The sequence below is a fragment of the Ylistrum balloti genome, unplaced genomic scaffold (assembly GCF_031769215.1).
Source record: "Ylistrum balloti isolate Yb309-2 unplaced genomic scaffold, AGI_CSIRO_Ybal_v1 Utg370706, whole genome shotgun sequence".
In the NCBI taxonomy this organism is placed as follows: Eukaryota; Metazoa; Mollusca; class Bivalvia; order Pectinida; family Pectinidae; genus Ylistrum; species Ylistrum balloti.
Window position 1 is genome coordinate 1 of NW_026782423.1, and position 19,897 is coordinate 19,897.

The 19,897-nt window shown below is 38.6% G+C and overlaps 1 protein-coding gene across 1 annotated transcript in view; it reads left to right on the forward strand.

The window, feature by feature from the left end:
- The first annotated feature begins 3,162 nt into the window (after window positions 1-3,162).
- The window catches only part of LOC132557641 (NIPA-like protein 2), a 45,249-nt gene continuing 28,514 nt past the window's right edge, over window positions 3,163-19,897 (forward strand). Inside the window, exons 1-3 of the mRNA XM_060222161.1 lie at window positions 3,163-3,222; window positions 4,632-4,700; window positions 6,365-6,536. Coding sequence (XP_060078144.1) covers window positions 3,163-3,222; window positions 4,632-4,700; window positions 6,365-6,536 — 301 coding nt within the window. The remainder of the gene's footprint in view (window positions 3,223-4,631; window positions 4,701-6,364; window positions 6,537-19,897) is intronic.

Sequence of the window (19,897 nt, forward strand, 5' to 3'; positions counted from 1 at the left end):
AGAGGTCGATGTGAATCCTCCCTAGGGGGACCACATATGCCAAGGAGTTGAGATACCCCAGAAAACTGAGGAACCAATGTACCTGGACAAGCGACCAAGTGATGAAAGTCAGAGCCAGAGCCCTGACCTTCTCAAACTTCTCCAGAGGTGGAAGGGCTAAGCCCCGAACCATGTCAAAATGGTTCCCCAGGAAGAAGAAGTCCTAATATGAAGGAACCTCTGACTTCTCTCTGGAAGGAATGAAGCCGACTCTGAGCAAGAGTTTCAGGACCAGACGAGTGTCCTTCACTAACGATTCCCACACCAAAAGAGGCATGAGGGAGTCGTCGAAATAGATGTGGACGTCTATCTGCGTGAGTGAAGGAAACACCAGCAGCAACTTGGTGAACACCAAAGGAGCTGTCGTGAGCCCCAAGGGCATCTCTGCCTTGGCAGCATGGTCCCTACTTCCTCCTGGAGCACCCGTGCCCTTTCTGAATCCCTGGGAGGAGGAAAGAAACAAAAACGGCCAGGAGGCGAGGGACGAATCCTGAAGAAGGGGAATACCTAGACCCTCCCTGACCACCGACAAAAGCCCAAGCGTCATCTGTAATATCCTGCCACTGGGAAAGGAAAGCAGAGAGACGTCCGCCCACAGGGAGTTCCGGATGGGGCAGATTGAGCCCCTGCCAGACCAGAGAATCGTCTGCCCACCCGGAGCCTGAGCCTGCGGGAGAAGGACATGAGCCCGGGAAAGGAGAACCACCGTCCACCCGGCCATACCCTTCGCCTTTCGCGGCCAAGAAGCAGAAATAGTCAGGAACCCTTCTTCTTGCCCCCAGGAGGTTTCTTACCCTTCCTACCCTTCCACTTGTTGCCGTTGAAGTGAGGTTGGGACTTGGGCTGTGCAGAAAACTGAGCAGCCGAAGACTTCGCCTTCTTCTTAGGAGGCACTGACCCCTGCGAGGCACTGGCCTTCTCAGCCTGAAACCTCTTCACCAGAAGTGCTGAGATGACCGAGTCCTCCTTCATATCCTTCTGAACCCAAGGAAGAGCTCCCCTGAACAGGGTAGAGCCCTAGAAGGGGGCATTCAACAAGCGGAAACGGTAGGGTTACTGGACTGGGCGGATTTTCAGAACTGAAAACTGCCTAGCCAACACGGCATTGACGAGCAGAGAACCTGCAAGGTTGCCGTGTCCTGTATGTCGGCTGTTCTGTCTCGGATAACCGACACTCAGGCAAATCGGATACCCTGTATAGACAAACTGTCAGGACGTCTATGTATGACAGAACTTGGATGGAGAGGTGCAACATTCTCTCCATCCTGTGGTGCTCTTTGGGATCGAGCACCACCTGGTCCACTGATTTGCCGGGCCAGGCAGCCAGCTGTCTCAACTCCAGCTGTGCTGGTTGAGAGGCCAGCTGCCCATCATGTGTGGCATAGTCGGAAGTTGAAGCCTCCGACAATTCACAACACTGAGCTGCAGACCGACAAACCCGGGAGCACGGGTAGAGAAGGAGTCCTTCTCTAAAACCGGAGCCCGGGCCGTGGCCAGAACCGAAGACATGATATTGCCTTCTGGCAGAGACCGATCTGAGCGAACGGAAGCCCGAGGAGCCACCAGGGAACCCAGAAGGATGGTGGATTCAGGCGCCGACGATGCTGAGGCGGTGGGCAAACCTCCGCCCTGAGAATCCGGGAGATGTTGGCCCGGAGGACCCGCATCCCAGAAAGCACATGCTGAGCCTCGGCTTCAGCAGTCTCAGGGCCATCTTCCCCTTGTGAACCCTCTTGGCCCAGGAGAAAGATGTATGACATCGTCTTCCTCTGCCGAGCCCGCACCCTTGATGTCCATCTCCTCTTCAATAGAGACCGAAGTCCCCTTGGGAGGAACAGGGGCCGCCAGAGGAGCCATCTCCGCAGAGGGGAACTCCTCTTTATGGCATTTGGACGCAGCGCGACCAACAGCCGTAGCTGTAGGCTTGGGTCGGAGACCCGAAGCCGACCCCTGGGAACAGGAGACCGACGGGTCCGCGCTGGAGGCGGAAGTCCTTAAGGTCTGGCAAACCTTTATAGGACCGGCCAACAAGGCCCCCGAAGTAGCAGAACATTGGGGGGATTCCGCACTGCTTTAACATCTCCTAGAGGAGAGACCAACCCCTATGGGTTCCACGAGTGAAGACCCATGGGGTAAAAACCCAAACCCCTGAGGGAATGGGAACGGTCCAGCGGGCCGGGAGTGACCCCAGAACTGGCCAAGATGGCCTGCCTGAGTCTGGGGCTGGACACCCTGTCCAAAGGACCAGGATGAACCGCCACTCCCACCAGGTGGAAACCCAGACATGTACGGGCTAAGCCCGTAACTGCTGAGTAACTGTTGGTACCCAAAACCATCCGCAGGTTGGCCTGGGCGACCCAGGAATAAGTGCCGGCAGGCACCCCTACTCCCTGAGCCCGGGGGAAAGGGAGACCGGAAACCGGACTCCTGGCCTGAAGCCCCAAACCCTTGGGGGAAAACCCCCTGGGAAACTCTGCACTGGGAAATCTGGATAGGGACGGAATGTCCCAGAGCCAGAAGTCTGTGAGGGTGGGAAAACAGACCCCGCGCTGACACCAGGATTAGTGAACTCAAGTGTCACTAATCCCCGTAGCCACAGACAATCCTGACAAAAAGTCTGTGGCCCCTGACCCTATACCCGAAGGCACAGTTCCGGAGTCAAAGCGGCCCCCACCAACGACGCCACCTGGCGCGCCGAGGTCCCTGAAGGAATCAGAGACCTTGACCGGAAGTCCCTTTTCGACGGTAACACCAAATCTAATTATTTTCAAAATGCACACTAATTGTAAGCTTTAAAATACCTTAAATAAACTTATCAATAAAAAAGGTAATTGATGGTGTTATACCTAATTATTTTCAAAATGCACACTAATTGTAAGCTTTAAAATACCTTAAATAAACATATCAATGTGCACACAGGTATAACACACATATATATATATATATATAAACTTCCCAGTATGTACATTGAACAATGTGATATCACGATGTACTGGTTTATGATTTTAACATGCCGTTATGCATGAACATGTTCTGATATTGTTGTGTAATATCTAAAGCCTTCATTTGAATATTGATGGTGATAGAATGACTGTGTAGACTGATTAATGTTGGAAGCCGAAAATGAAGTCAGACAGATTAGAGAAAAACCCAGAGTGGATATTCAGCATTAATAACATAGAGGTAAACCTACAGCTTACATGTGATGTTTTAACTTTCAGTGTCTCCATTTTGATGTACATATGTTACATAAAAGCACTGTTGGGATAAGATTTATCAAAGTAAGTGACAGACACAAGTTCTAGAGATGTAGGAGGATTTGGATTTTGTTACGAGTATTTCTGTTTTGTGTATGAGTAAGGTGTACCCAAAATAATGTAAGAAAAGGTTTGAGGGGGTGGGGAGGAGGTTTTGGATATGCATCACAAATGTATCAGTCTTAAAAATATCTTATTTCTTTGAATTAACCCAGTCTGACTTTGTGTGCAGTAACTGTTATATCTTTGAGGGTTGAAATTTGATATTTTGGCATGAATTGTATCTCATCTATTGCTTGTGAGTATTATCTGGTGCCAACTTTTCCATATAAATGACTTCTCAATGTCCCAGAATAATGTCGCCTGCTGGGATGAAGTTCAGTAGTCTCTTTCAAACGAATGACCTTGATCCACATTCAAGGTCACAGGGATCAAATGTTTTAAAATCTTTTAGCTACCTCTTCTCTATAACTAGGTCCAGGGTCCTGATAGAGAGCTTGTGGCATGCTAGAATTAAGGGCTATTATGTTTGCTCAAATGAATAATCTTGGCCAACTTCAAGGTCACATAGTGTTTAAATCTTTCAAAAATCTTTTGAATACCAACGAGACACAGGGACTGATATCGAATCGGTTACATACTTACATGCTTAGATGAAATGACAAAGTTTGTTCAAACAAGTGACCTTGACACAATGTTAAGGTCACAGGGATCAATTTATCAAACAACTTCCAGAAAACTGAAATGGTATAGAACTTTGATACCATGTATGTATGTGCCTTCCTTTTAAAAAGTATGTAACTGTCAAACAAATCTGACATTGATCAACTTTGTATGTCACAATTGTGTTTGCAAAGAACAGTTGACACTTGATCAATGCAAGCCCATTAGGCCTCTTGGTAATACAAATCAGACTTTGATCATGCACAAGTTAAAAGTATTTGTATTGTTTGCAGTACTGTCCCTTAAACTTGCATTTTCAATATGATCTTTGTATATTGCACACTAGTCTTTGAAATTAAGATATATTTTGTACATCGTAGTAAAACTTAACCCACAATGTTGACCATTATTAGTAATGCTTATAAACTCTCCTGTTTTAATTTGTTTTTTCACAATAGACCAAAATGGTAAATGGGTCATATAAGCAATTACAAGAAAAATCACAGTAAGTTTTCATAGACTGTTCTAAAATGTCCTCAAATGTGACATTAGCATTTGTTAAAGTTCTGATGATGAACTTTTGATGTAATTACTATTTTGAGTTAAGTTTAGCATTATATGCATAATGTCACCTACAATCAAATGTTGAATATGTCTTGTTTATATTTACAGAATTTGCTAGCTGGATGCCTGCTTGCTATTGGAGGAAACCTTCTCATTAGCGTGTCTCTGAATCTTCAGGTATAAACAAAATACAATGCTTCACAATCTGGTTTATCCAGATTTATCAATGGAAAGTATTGAAAAAGGATATGTATACATAAACTGTTGAAACAGAATCACATTTTCTTGTTTTTTTTCCCTGTTACTCAAAGTGTCTTTTACAAACAGAGTTCTTTTGCAGAATATCAAATAAAAAGAAACACTGCAGGGCTCTCGCACCCAATTTTGGGACTGGGGCCCAGGACCCTTAGAATTTGGAAAAATAGCGGCGTTTTCCTTAGAATTGAAAAAACTTGGGCCTAGATTGGGAAAAAAGATACTATTTTGCATTGGGAATATTCGGCCCCAAATCTGGCAGATCGAGAGCCCTGCACTGTGAATGTATATTTTATCACAAATATATTTTGTTACTGGTACCTTTATAAGGAAGTGTGTGTGTGACTTTTTGTCTGTATATTTGATACATTGATTTGTGCCTGGTTATATCAAGACATTGCTGATATATGAATAATAGGAATGCTCTGCTCGAGTGTGAATATATATGAATATTTAATGCAGTAACGAAGACTTCCTTTGTTATAATTGGTATTGTAAGCTGAGGACATTGATTCTCTATGTTTTTATACTTGTTAGCTTTCAGCATAACCAGATTAGCTACACAAAAAGGGATATTGTAAAAACATTAGATAATCTATTTGTTACAATTATGCCCAGTATTAATATATCCATCCAATGAAATGAGCAAGTTTTTTGCCTGTCACATGTGTAGATATCCCTAAATGCATCTTCATTACATAGAAACTTCATTTTCAATTATCTCCACATCAAACATCACATGGATGTTTGCAAATTTGGGATGAAAAACAGGGTCATTGTACCAGTAAACATTGATATTGTGGAAATGTGGTATCATTATTGAATACATATTTATTTGGGTTTTTTTTCTCTCACAGTCATGAAACTTAATGTTGGCTGTCAAAAGTTGCTGCAAATATGAGTAGAGGATGTTTTGTCTACAGTTGTCATTTTTTGTCTTGATTGGCAAGAAAATAGTATACTATAGTTATAAAGATAACTTTCATACAAAGTTGCGTTTTCACCTTCTGTGGTCAAAAGAATTGTGAAAATAATGGAATTTTAGTATCATTACCATGAGCGTCTGTGTGTAAAGACTTTATTTCTTTTCCAAAATTGATTTTTTGTCATGAAACTTGGTGTATATTCTAACCAGCATTACCTCTGGAATAGATTAATGTTTCTACCATGTTGGATTAGAACATCATCACTAAGCAGATTTTATTTCTAAGTTGATTTTCATGGTACATGTACCTTCTAAACGGGCGCAATATAATCTCTTCAATATATGAATTTTTGGTTACTTTTAACATTGCAGTGTAAAAATCAGGTCACTAATTTCGTGATCACAATCCCAACAAGAACATTTTACATAAATAGCTAGGTTTTCTCCTGATGCCAGTAAGACATGTAAATAATGGTAAAATATTGACAAAATAGTGATGAAATAATGAGATTAATTTGTTCCTGTGTTAGAAGGATTTTCTGCTGACTACAAGATGCTACATATACCTTGTTATCTGTTGAAGCAAGCTTCAGGACTAATATGTATTACCTGTGTGACTGTCAGTTATAATAAATATATAATGAGAGTTTACTATTTACAGAAATATGCTCACATGAGAAATGAACTGCGAGTAGATGCCATACACTACACCAAAGATCCACTGTGGTGGGTGGGTGTTGCCTTGATGGGTTTTGGTGAGATCGGGAACTTCTCTGCCTATGGATTTGCCCCGGCCTCATTAGTGGCACCTCTAGGGACTACTACTGTCATAGGTAAGCATTTAAAACACTGTTCAAAAGAAAATTGATTTCCTTTTGGTTTTGTGAAGGTTTAATTTCTTTTCAGCGTTAACAATATTTTGTTTAAACTCTTATCATTAATGTTAGTGGCTAATCCTGCTCCATAAAGCAAGCTTATTGAGAGTTTTGTGGTCAGGCATGAGTTAGTGGGAGTTTTGTGGATCAAGCATGAGTTATTGAGAGTTTTGTGGAGCAGGAAAGAGGTATTGAGAGTTTTGTGGAGCAGGAAAGAGGTATTGAGAGTTTTATGGAGCAAGCATGAGTTATTAGGAGTTTAGTGGAGCATACATGAGTTATTGTGAGTTTTATGGAGCAGACATGAGTTATTGTGAGTTTAGTAGAGCAGGCATGAGTTGTTGGGAGTTTTGTGGAGCAGGCATGAGTTATTTGGAGTTTAGTGGAGCAGGCATGAGTTATTAGGAGTTTTATGGAGCAGACATGAGTTATTAGGAGTTTTATGGAGCAGTCATGAGTTATTTGGAGTTTAGTGGAGCAGGCATGAGTTATTAGGAGTTTTATGGAGCAGACATGAGTTATTGTGAGTTTTGTGGAGCAGACATGAGTAATTGGGAGTTTAGTGGAGCAGGCATGAGTTATTGAGAGTTTTGTGGATCAGGCATGAGTTATTCAGAGTTGTATAGAGCAGACATGAGTTATTGTGAGTTTTGTGGAGTAGACATGAGTTATTGAGAGTTTTGTGGATCAGACATGAGTTATTCAGAGTTGTATAGAGCAGACATGAGTTATTGTGAGTTTTGTGGAGTAGACATGAGTTATTGTGAGTTTTGTGGAGCAGGCATGAGTTATTGAGAGTTTTGTGGATCAGACATGAGTTATTCAGAGTTGTATAGAGCAGACATGAGTTATTGTGAGTTTTGTGGAGTAGACATGAGTTATTGAGAGTTTTGTGGATCAGACATGAGTTATTCAGAGTTGTATAGAGCAGACATGAGTTATTGTGAGTTTTGTGGAGTAGACATGAGTTATTGTGAGTTTTGTGGAGCAGGCATGAGTTATTGAGAGTTTTGTGGAGCAGACATGAGTTATTCAGAGTTTTGTGGAGCAGGCATGAGTTCTTGTTACAATTGTCACTATTTTACTCCATCCTGGAAAAAGTGAAATAGTGTCTGCCATTGTTTATAATCTTACATGTGGAAGGTTTGTTAACTACATCAACTTTATTAAAAGGATCACTGATTCTAAAGATGTCCAGCATTTGGTTTAAGCCTAGATCTGAACCATGCCACTTTTCATACTTGATTAACCCGCTGTCCATATTTTTAGCTTACTTGCCCTTCGCAGAAATGTTTGTTTGTGTTGCTATAAACAAAACACCAAAATACAAGGTAATGAAGTAGACTTAAAATGGAAGTATTAGATCTATTCACAAATGTTTAACCTTGAAAACAAAGCACCATTTCATCTTATATACTATTGAGGAATATTTATGGTTGAGAAAAAAGGCCAAGAACATTCTAGTGGAAATTTTAAGTGCTACATCAAGGAGACCAACTTAAGCGATGATTTTTAAAAGCCACAGCTTGTACCAGATGTCATTGCGAGACTTGATTTACATTTTATGCATTTTAAAGATTTCTCCATTGTTGAGACATAGACATATTTTCATCTTTGATTACTGGTAATATATTTTGTGCCAGGTTTCCTCTGAGTCCTCTGAGAAACAGAGGGTTTCCTTTGAGTCCTCTGAGTAACAGATGGTTTCCTCTGAGTCCTCTGAGTAACAGAGACTCTGGTATCACTTCACAGTATCAGCAGATCAAATACTAACATGATATCAACAAGTGTTATTGATGTCACTATAAAGTGAAAAATGGTTTTTGATCATTTGGTATGAATTTTGCAGATAGAGTTCAGATAGTAAATGAAATAAATGAGTGATACAGGTCTTGTTGGCCTCTTTTTATTGTGAATTTATGTTTGGGAAGACATTCTTTTAGGTCTATGGTAAGTGAAACTGATTGTTGCCGTTTCAGTTCTATAAATAGATAAAATGCCTTTACTTTCTCACACAATGGTTTGAATCACCTGTTAGTACAGTTCTATGAGTCTCTGTGTAGTATGATGTTATCATATGATTTTAGATGAGGTGAAACAAGTGTCTTATTATATGTGTCTTGTCACCAGTCAGGGTCTACAAAAATGGAGGTCATCCCTGTATATATATGGATAAGATAACCATGGCTGAATGACTCTTACATTCATAGCACAGAGTGTGTATTGTACTCATGATAAAATGACATATTTCATACATTTGATGACCTTTTTATATACTTCAATAGTTTTCTCTTTGAATGACCCCCATTTTTGTGTAGTGTTGTTAAATATACTTAAAAAATTTATCATTATTTTTCAAGTATCAAACAAGGTTTGAACTTGCTATGTGACAATTACTTAGTTAATAAGAATAGTATCTGACAATAATTTTTGTTGTTGAATTTAGACAAACCAATACTCTCATTCATTTCATTATATGTGAAAGGTAACAACTGAAAAATTTTTGATTTGAAAGTAGACTTTTTCAGTGTCTAAATTTGTAACTACGATGCACCACAAGCTCACAACCTCGTGTTACTGTCTATTTGAATCAGAATTTTGTTGTTACATTCTCATACGGATTTTGCTTCGTAACATGACTCTATTTACATGCTGTATGTATAACTATGTTATACTTGTAGTGTATGATAGCGATTGTGAAGGTCAACTAGAACCTGTCTTGTGTTATTGTTTTTTCTGTTTCTGTTTCATATTTGTTTTTATTTCGTTGTTTTTCATATAAATAAATTAGGCAAGTTGTTTTCTAACTTTGTCAAATCAATGTGTGTGAGAATATTTTTTTTATTTTTTTGTTATTTCAAATAAAAATTAATTTACAGACTGTTGTAACTGTGGTATAATGATCTTCAGAGCAGGGTAGCACCAAACAATGAAGTAGATTTCATTACATCTTGTGTGTGATATATATGTATATTACCTGGGTATATGTTATTTGCATATTGTGCGTCTTTGTCAACCACAAGAAGAGAAATGATGTAAAAGATCGTTCACAAAGTTACAGCTGGTTACCACTCATCAATGCAAATCCACTCCGAAGATTCGGTAGTCATTACTATATTATCACCAGGTTTCAGCTTTCATTTTATATGGTTCCATGACATTTAATGCAATAGGCAAAGTTTGTCCCAAAGGAAAGTGGGGAAAAATCAATCTGTACATTAAACTGAATGAAAAATAAATTATTTCTAGTCTTACAGCCATATAATAGCACATTCACACTTCCTCATTACTAGGTGCATGGAATCTTAATAATTGTACAGAATGATAATCCAATCGGTGAATAGATTTTACCATTAACAGTAAAAGTTTTGTGATAGAAATGTATTTAAATTTTGATACTTACTGCTCAATCAATGTGATTAATGTCATGTTGTGTTGCCAGAACATCTATAGGTCTGCGAGGGGTTAAATGGATAAGGATTTAGATGGGCTGGCAAACTGTGGTGTTTTAGAATTTATCACAAAGTATTGCTTCATGCAACTTCATGCATTTCTTAATGTGTTTTTGCGATCAGAAATACAATAACCAATAGCTATGTTAGACACATGTTGGCTTATTACAGACTGGTCACTGGTCATGTTAGCACATGCTTGCTTATTACAGACTGGTCACTTGCCAAGTTAGACACATGTTGACTTATTACAGATAAGACACTGGTCATGTTAGCACATGCTTGCTTATTACAGACTTGACACTGGTCATGTTAGCACGTGCTTTCTTATTACAGACTGGTCACTGGTCATGTTAGTACATACTTGCTTATTACAGACTGGTCACTTGCCAAGTTAGACACATGTTGGCTTATTACAGACTGGTCACTGGTCATGTTAGCACATGCTTGCTTATTACAGACTGGACACTGGTCATGTTAGCACATGCTTGCTTATTACAGACTGGTCACTTCCCAAGTTAGGCACATGTTGACTTATTACAGACTGGACACTGGTCATGTTAGCACATGCTTGCTTGTTACAGACTGGTCACTGGTCATGTTGGCACATGCTTGCTTGTTACAGACTGGTCACTGGTTGTTTTAGACACATGCTTGCTTATAACAGACTGGTCACTTGCCAAGTTAGACACATGTTGGCTTATTACAGACTGGTCACTGGTCATGTTAGCACATGCTTGCTTATTACAGACTGGACACTGGTCTTGTTAGCACATGTTGGTTTATAACTGACTGGTCACTTCCCAAGTTAGACACATGTTGGCTTATTACAGACTGGTCACTGGTCATGTTAGCACATGCTTGCTTATTACAGACTGGACACTGGTCATGTTAGCACATGCTTGCTTATTACAGACTGGTCACTTCCCAAGTTAGGCACATGTTGACTTATTACAGATAAGACACTGGTCATGTTAGCACATGCTTGCTTATTACAGACTGGTCACTGGTCATGTTAGCACATGCTTGCTTGTTACAGACTGGTCACTGGTTGTTTTAGACACATGTTGGCTTATTACAGACTGGTCACTTGCCAAGTTTGACACATGTTAACTTATTACAGACTGGTCACTGGTCATGTTAGCACATGCTTGCTTATTACAGACTGGACACTGGTCATGTTAGCACATGCTTGCTTATTACAGACTGGTCACTTCCCAAGTTCGGCACATGTTGACTTATTACAGACTGGACACTGGTCATGTTAGCACATGTTGGCTTATAACTGACTGGTCACTTGCCAAGTTAGACACATGTTGGCTTATTACAGACTGGTCACTGGTCATGTTAGCACATGCTTGCTCATTACAGACTGGACACTGGTCATGTTAGCACATGCTTGCTTATTACAGACTGGTCACTTCCCAAGTTAGGCACATGTTGACTTATTACAGACTGGACACTGGTCATGTTAGCACATGCTTGCTTATTACAGACTGGTCACTGGTCATGTTAGCACATGCTTGCTTGTTACAGACTGGACACTGGTCATGCTAGCACATGCTTGCTTATTACAGACTGGACACTGGTCATGTTAGCACATGCTTGCTTATTACAGACTGGTCACTGGTTGTATTAGACACATGTTGGCTTATTACAGACTGGACACTGGTCATGTTAGCACATGCTTGCTTATTACAGACTGGTCACTGGTTGTATTAGACACATGTTGGCTTATTACAGACTGGTCACTGGCCATGTAAGACACATACTTGTCTATTACAGACTAGCCACTGGACTGTTCGACACATGTTGCCGTATTACAGATGGTTTCTAGAAGGTTGTGGGATGCTAGATCAAAGTACTAGAAAAATATTTCATTGAAGAAGTAACAGTCCTCTGTCAGGGATTAAACCTGATGGCTGACAAATCTACTGCTCTATCTATCAAGCTAACGGGAAATTCCCTCTGGTATGATGCTTGAAGGGGTCCATATGTAAAGTTAAAACTTGCTACATTATTCCCCTTTCTAATCCATCTGGGTCTCTCTACTTTCACTTGTAGTAGTCACTTGCACCTAATATAGCAGGAAAGGAATAGTGTGCCTCCACAGAGAGTTTAACCTGCAAGTCTTTCACTCTACCAATAGAGCTAAAGAGAACTTTCCTTTAGAATATATAAAGCACTTCTGAATGAACATATAATTAATTTTGAAATATCTTCTGACCTGAATGGAATTAAATTCACAGAGGTCACATATACTCTAAATACTGTAAATCACCTAGATTTCAGGAAAGCTTTATTTCACACCTTTGTAGACAGATTTGTGAGTACAGTCTAGTACATGTACAAAAGAAACAAACATGAACACTCCATATGCTTTTATGTTTGAAGAGTGAAATGAGTTGTTTTCAAGGTAAAATGACAGGACTTCAATGGGCCTTACTTATTGTCTAGTGTTAGGGTTAGGTTTCATGATGTGTTTATACTAATTATATCGTACTCGTTCCAGCAGTAACATCTTTCACGGTTTTCCTACTGTTTATTTTGTAATTCAATAAAATAGATATTGTGCATATCATAAACTTTGTCATTGTAAATATTTTAACACCTTTCCAACACCAAAATATCTAACATGGCAGCAATATGTGGTTGTCATTTAACAGTACAGGATTCTAAAGAAGTCTGAATTTGAAAGGAACATAGGTCTAGCAGATTTGTTTGTGATGTTATGATTCAATTCAACCGAAGTGTAAACAGAAATAAAAACAAGGTAAAGATAGAATAACAAGGACTTCATTAAGAGATTTATGCAAATAATTGTGAGAATTTTAAATTCGCAATTGGCTGTCCTTACATATGAACGCAAAAATAAATACAGCACAAAATGTAAGTGATTTACAACATGTGAAGTGTAATTATTGTGTGTATTATTTACAATAAAAGAAATAGCAAGGAAGTGGTCCTGTAGCCAGAGGATATTACGAACAACTTTGTCATATTGTAGAGAACCTTACTACCTAGACAACATAAGCACCAGAAATTCTCATCATTTCAACTGAGGATAGGTAATCATAGAGCCTGTATGTGTACAGCCAGACAGCATCATATGGTTTCTTAAGATGATTGAGGAAGCTCATAGTGTCTTTTTCATGATTGTATACATCTGGCAGTAAGAATAAACCCACCCAAATATATATCTGTTCAGTAAATGCTAATGCTTTTTACATTATTCTGTAATAAGCCCACCCCTGATTCTGAGCAAGAGGTAATTATGCTATGCTCCTGGGCTGATACATACATTAATTTTCTGAAGAGAAATCAGAAGTTATGACAACTCAACATCATTAGGGATAACCTGTTATTATGATCATGTTAAAAATATGGAGGACTTTTTAATAGATAAATCAATCAATCTAATAATGTCATTGATTTTGAAACATAAAAGCAGAATACGTAGAAAATTTCCAAACATAGAAGAGAGCTTCCTATCTAAGTGAAAAAGACAGTGTATTTATGATGTATGGGTTGATGTCTTGCCATTATCACTGTTCGTTTTCAGCCAAGACAGCAGCACCAATTTATGACAGAAACACTTATGCATAATGGGCCCTACATGACAATGAAGCTTATCACCCATAACTGTAGGAAACACATTTTGAACATCTCTTCTTACTCTGACCCCAATAATGTCTTCAGTTATAACATTGTGACAAGGTCTGACAGGTATGACCTTATTTATTCGACAGTAAACCCATGTATAGAAAAAAGGGGGGAAAATTTGTTTGTAATGTCATATTCATAAAGTTAACAATAAATAATATTTCATGTCTGTGTACTTGAGGTGAGAGTGTATATGTTAGCCCTCTTGATTTACGGGTAGGAAAAACACAGTATGCATCTAAATCAAAGATCACTGGTAGGAAGATGTGTGACCATAGGACAAATACGGTATGTCACAAAATCAAGGAACAGTAGTAGGGAAGTGTGTGTCATTATAGGACAAATACGGTATGTCACTAGATCAAGGTACAGTAGTAGGGAAGTGTGTGTCATTATAGGACAAATACGGTATGTCACTAGATCAAGGTACAGCAGTAGGGAAGTGTGTGTCATTATAGGACAAATACGGTATGTCACTAGATCAAGGTACAGTAGTAGGGAAGTGTGTGTCATTATAGGACAAATACGGTATGTCACTAGATCAAGGTACAGTAGTAGGGAAGTGTGTGTCACAGGGCTAGAAAAAAATATTTTCAGCTACTCGTCTGTCAGGCAAGTGAAACTTGAAATTCACTTGCCCAAATCCAATATTCATTGGATTTTATTGTTTTACTCATATTTAATTCACTGTTAACGCAAGCGAGAACATTGACTTTTTGACAGTAACTACGTACACAAAACAACCTTGTCTACAACATTTGTGGTGGCGTAATAGGTTTTCGCGTAGTCTGGATCAGCCCGAGTCTTGACACGTGGTGTAAACAAGGATACTACATCAATGTATTTGATTGACTATCAGTGGATTTGAATTAGTTTTAAGAGTGTTTAAGTTGATAAACATGATTTATTATGGAATATTCAATACTCAGACCTACAAATTTCACTCGCCCGCCGGACAAGTAGCTGAAACAAATCACTCGCCCGCAAGTAGCTTTGACACATCTAGACAAGCGGACGAGTGGATTTTTCTAACCCTGTGTCATCATAGGACAAATATGGTATGTCACAAAATTAAGGATTAGTGAAATAGGGAGATGTGTCATCATAGGACAAATATGGTATGTCACAAAATTAAGGATCAGTGCAATAGGGAGATGTGTCATCATAGGACAAATATGGTATGTCACAAAATTGAGGATCAGTAAAGTAAGGAGATGGGCCATTATAGGACAAATAGGGTATGTCACAAAATTAAGGATCAGTGAAATAGGGAGATGTGTCATCATAGGACAAATATGGTATGGCACAAAATTGAGGATCAGTAAAGTAAGGAGATGGGCCATTATAGGACAAATATGGTATGTCACAAAATTCAGGAACAGTAGTAGGGAAGGTGTTATCAAAGGACAAATAAGTCATGTGACTAGTTCAAGGATCAGTAGTAGGGAAGGTGTTATCAAAGGACAAATAAGGCATGTGACTAGTTCAAGGATCAGTAGTAGGGAAGGTGTTATCAAAGGACAAATAAGTCATGTGACTAGTTCAAGGATCAGTAGTAGGGAAGGTGTTATCAAAGGACAAATAAGTCATGTGACTAGTTCAAGGATCAGTAGTAGGGAAGGTGTTATCAAAGGACAAATAAGGCATGTGACTAGTTCAAGGATCAGTAGTAGGGAAGGTGTTATCAAAGGACAAATAAGGCATGTGACTAGTTCAAGGATCAGTAGTAGGGAAGGTGTTATCAAAGGACAAATAAGTCATGTGACTAGTTCAAGGATCAGTAGTAGGGAAGGTGTTATCAAAGGACAAATAAGTCATGTGACTAGTTCAAGGATCAGTAGTAGGGAAGGTGTTATCAAAGGACAAATAAGTCATGTGACTAGTTCAAGGATCAGTAGTAGGGAAGGTGTTATCAAAGGACAAATAAGTCATGTGACTAGTTCAAGGATCAGTAGTAGGGAAGGTGTTATCAAAGGACAAATAAGTCATGTGACTAGTTCAAGGATCAGTAGTAGGGAAGGTGTTATCAAAGGACAAATAAGTCATGTGACTAGTTCAAGGATCAGTAGTAGGGAAGGTGTTATCAAAGGACAAATAAGTCATGTGACTAGTTCAAGGATCAGTAGTAGGGAAGGTGTTATCAAAGGACAAATAAGGCATGTGACTAGTTCAAGGATCAGTAGTAGGGAAGGTGTTATCAAAGGACAAATAAGTCATGTGACTAGTTCAAGGATCAGTAGTAGGGAAGGTGTTATCAAAGGACAAATAAGTCATGTGACTAGTTCAAGGATCAGTAGTAGGGAAGGTGTTATCAAAGGACAAATAAGGCATGTGACTAGTTCAAGGATCAGTAGTAGGGAAGGTGTTATCAAAGGACAAATAAGTCATGTGACTAGTTCAAGGATCAGTAGTAGGGAAGGTGTTATCAAAGGACAAATAAGTCATGTGACTAGTTCAAGGATCAGTAGTAGGGAAGGTGTTATCAAAGGACAAATAAGGCATGTGACTAGTTCAAGGATCAGTAGTAGGGAAGGTGTTATCAAAGGACAAATAAGGCATGTGACTAGTTCAAGGATCAGTAGTAGGGAAGGTGTTATCAAAGGACAAATAAGGCATGTGACTAGTTCAAGGATCAGTAGTAGGGAAGGTGTTATCAAAGGACAAATAAGGCATGTGACTAGTTCAAGGATCAGTAGGAATGAGTTATGTTATCATAGGTTAAATATGCGATGAATAAGACTTTAGAAATAAGAACTTCCGGTATATGTATTTTGATTTAAATCTTTTGAAATTTTAAACCTTTCAAGCAATGTCTTAAATTAAGACTATGAAAGGTAGTACCCATGAAGTCATTCTACATTACCTTGTTTATAAAAATATGATATAGAATTACATCTCGCTTGTTTAGACCGTCTGGAAAATTAGCTCTACATTGTAGAATGGGAAGGAGACTTATGAAACATCGTTTTGTCAGAATGGTTGTAACCATGAACAACACACTTTACCCTGACTGCATGCGACAGGCCTCCCATATGTTGTTCAGTGAGGTAGCCACTGGTTACTACAAGGAGACCCTACATCAAAATGTCGCTAGCTCTTAATAGGGTGATAAATCCACCAAACAAACAAACGAATAAACTAATTACACTTTTACAGGTATGGAACGTAGAATAACGTGATAGTTGTCTAAATATATTGAACTTTCGGAATAAATGTATACACATTAAAAAAAGAAGGAACAAAAAATTGTTTAAATGCACATGCACCTTCAGTGAAGATTGCTTTTCAGACCATAGAAAATATTATCGTAATATAATCCATGTCTTAAATGTATACATACCAAATATGGAGTCAATAAAAAAAGTTTGAGGATGACCATTTTAATCAAGAGATATGTATAATGACATTTCAGAGTTATTCACGATTAGATACGTGATAAAATTGATTTGGTCAACATGGTTGTAGACTTTGTCACTTTCCTTTGTCCAGGAAATCGATTGTGTCATTTACACCATATATGTGGACTCTATGGAGAATACTGTGACCTTTGGTTGGTGTCCATTAATGTGTGGTCTCACACGATCACTGACAGTTTGCACATCAGAAATAGACACTATAGTTTCTTTGGTTAATAGTCATTGTCTTGATAACTTTTCATTTTCATATGTGACTTTTATTCTTTTGACTTGAAGCAAAAAAAGTTGATTGAGATATAAACAGCAGTTACAACAAAAAGTATAAAAAGTTTCTACATTTAAAAAATTTTTTTTTTTGACAATTTTCAGTTGTTTATGGTTTTTACAGTTACATAAAATGGAGTCTTTGTTGTAAATGTAGATGTTTTTAATGCTCCTATATGTACCACACATACAGGAAGGTGGATATATGTTTTTAATGCTCCTATATGTACCACACATACAGGAAGGTGGATATATGTTTTTAATGCTCCTATATGTACCACACATACAGGAAGGTGGATATATGTTTTTAATGATCCCATATGTACCACACATACATCAAGGTGGATATATGTTTTTAATGATCCCATATGTACCACACATACAGGAAGGTGGATATATGTTTTTAATGATCCCATATGTACCACACATACAGGAAGGTGGATATATGTTTTTAATGCTCCTATATGTACCACACATACAGGAAGGTGGATATATGTTTTTAATGCTCCTATATGTACCACACATACAGGAAGGTGGATATATGTTTTTAGTTCTCCTATATGTACCACACATACAGGAAGGTGGATATATGTTTTTAATTCTCCTATATGTAACACACATACAGGAAGGTGGATATATGTTTTTAATTCTCCTATATGTACCACACATACAGGAAGGTGGATATATGTTTTTAATGATCCCATATGTACCACACATACATCAAGGTGGATATATGTTTTTAATGATCCCATATGTACCACACATACATCAAGGTGGATAAATGTTTTTAATGATCCCATATGTACCACACATACAGGAAGGTGGATATATGTTTTTAATGATCCCATATGTACCACACATACAGGAAGGTGGATATATGTTTTTAATTCTCCTATATGTGCCACACATACAGGAAGGTGGATATATGTTTTTAATTCTCCTATATGTACCACACATACAGGAAGGTGGATATATGTTTTTAATGATCCCATATGTACCACACATACATCAAGGTGGATAAATGTTTTTAATGATCCCATATGTACCACACATATAGGAAGGTGGATATATGTTTTTAATTCTCCTATATGTACCACACATACAGGAAGGTGGATATATGTTTTTAATGATCCCATATGTACCACACATACATCAAGGTGGATATATGTTTTTAATGATCCCATATGTACCACACATACAGGAAGGTGGATATATGTTTTTAATGATCCCATATGTACCACACATACAGGAAGGTGGATATATGTTTTTAATTCTCCTATATGTACCACACATACAGGAAGGTGGATAAATGTTTTTAATGATCCCATATGTACCACACATACATCAAGGTGGATATATGTTTTTAATGCTCCTATATGTACCACACATACAGGAAGGTGGATATATGTTTTTAATTCTCCTATATGTGCCACACATACAGGAAGGTGGATATATGTTTTTAATTCTCCTATATGTACCACACATACAGGAAGGTGGATATATGTTTTTAATTCTCCTATATGTACCACACATACAGGAAGGTGGATATATGTTTTTAATTCTCCTATATGTACCACACATACAGGAAGGTGGATATATGTTTTTAATTCTCCTATATGTACCACACATACAGGAAGGTGGATATATGTTTTTAATTCTCCTATATATGCCACACATACAGGAAGGTGGATATATGTTTTTAATGATCCCATATGTACCACACATACAGGAAGGTGGATATATGTTTTTAATTCTCCTATATGTACCACACATACAGGAAGGTGGATATATGTTTTTAATTCTCCTATATATGCCACACATACAGGAAGGTGGATATATGTTTTTAATTCTCCCATATGTACCACACATACAGGAAGGTGGATATGTGTTTTTAATTCATATGGGATCATTAAAAACATATATCCACCTTCCTGTATGTGTGGTACATATATATGTACCACACATACATGAAAGTGGATATTTGGTGGTTTTTAGCCCACCATCTATTCAAATAGATGGTGGGTTATTCAAATCGCCCTGCGTCTGTGGTCCGTCGTCTGTCCGTCCGTCCGTCTGTAAACAATTCTTGTTACCGCTATTTCTGGAAAAGTACTGGATGGATCTTTCTCAAATTTCATATGCAGGTTCCCCTTGGTCCCTAGTTGTGCATTGTACCTTTTTTGAACTGATTCGCATTCAAGATGGCCGACAGATGGCCATCTTGGATTTTGGAAGTAAAAGTTTGTTACCGCTATTTCTGGAAAAGTACTGGATGGATCTTTCTCAAATTTCATATGCAGTTTCCCCTTGGTCCCTAGTTGTGCATTAAACCTTTTTTGGACTGATTCGAATTCAAGATGGCCGACAGGTGGCCATCTTGTATTTTGGAAGTAAAAGTTTGTTACTGCTATTTCTGAGAAAGTACTGGATGGATCTTCCTCAAATTTCATATGCAGTTTCCCCTTGGTCCCTAGTTGTGCATTGTACCTTTTTTGGACTGATTCGAATTCAAGATGGCCGACAG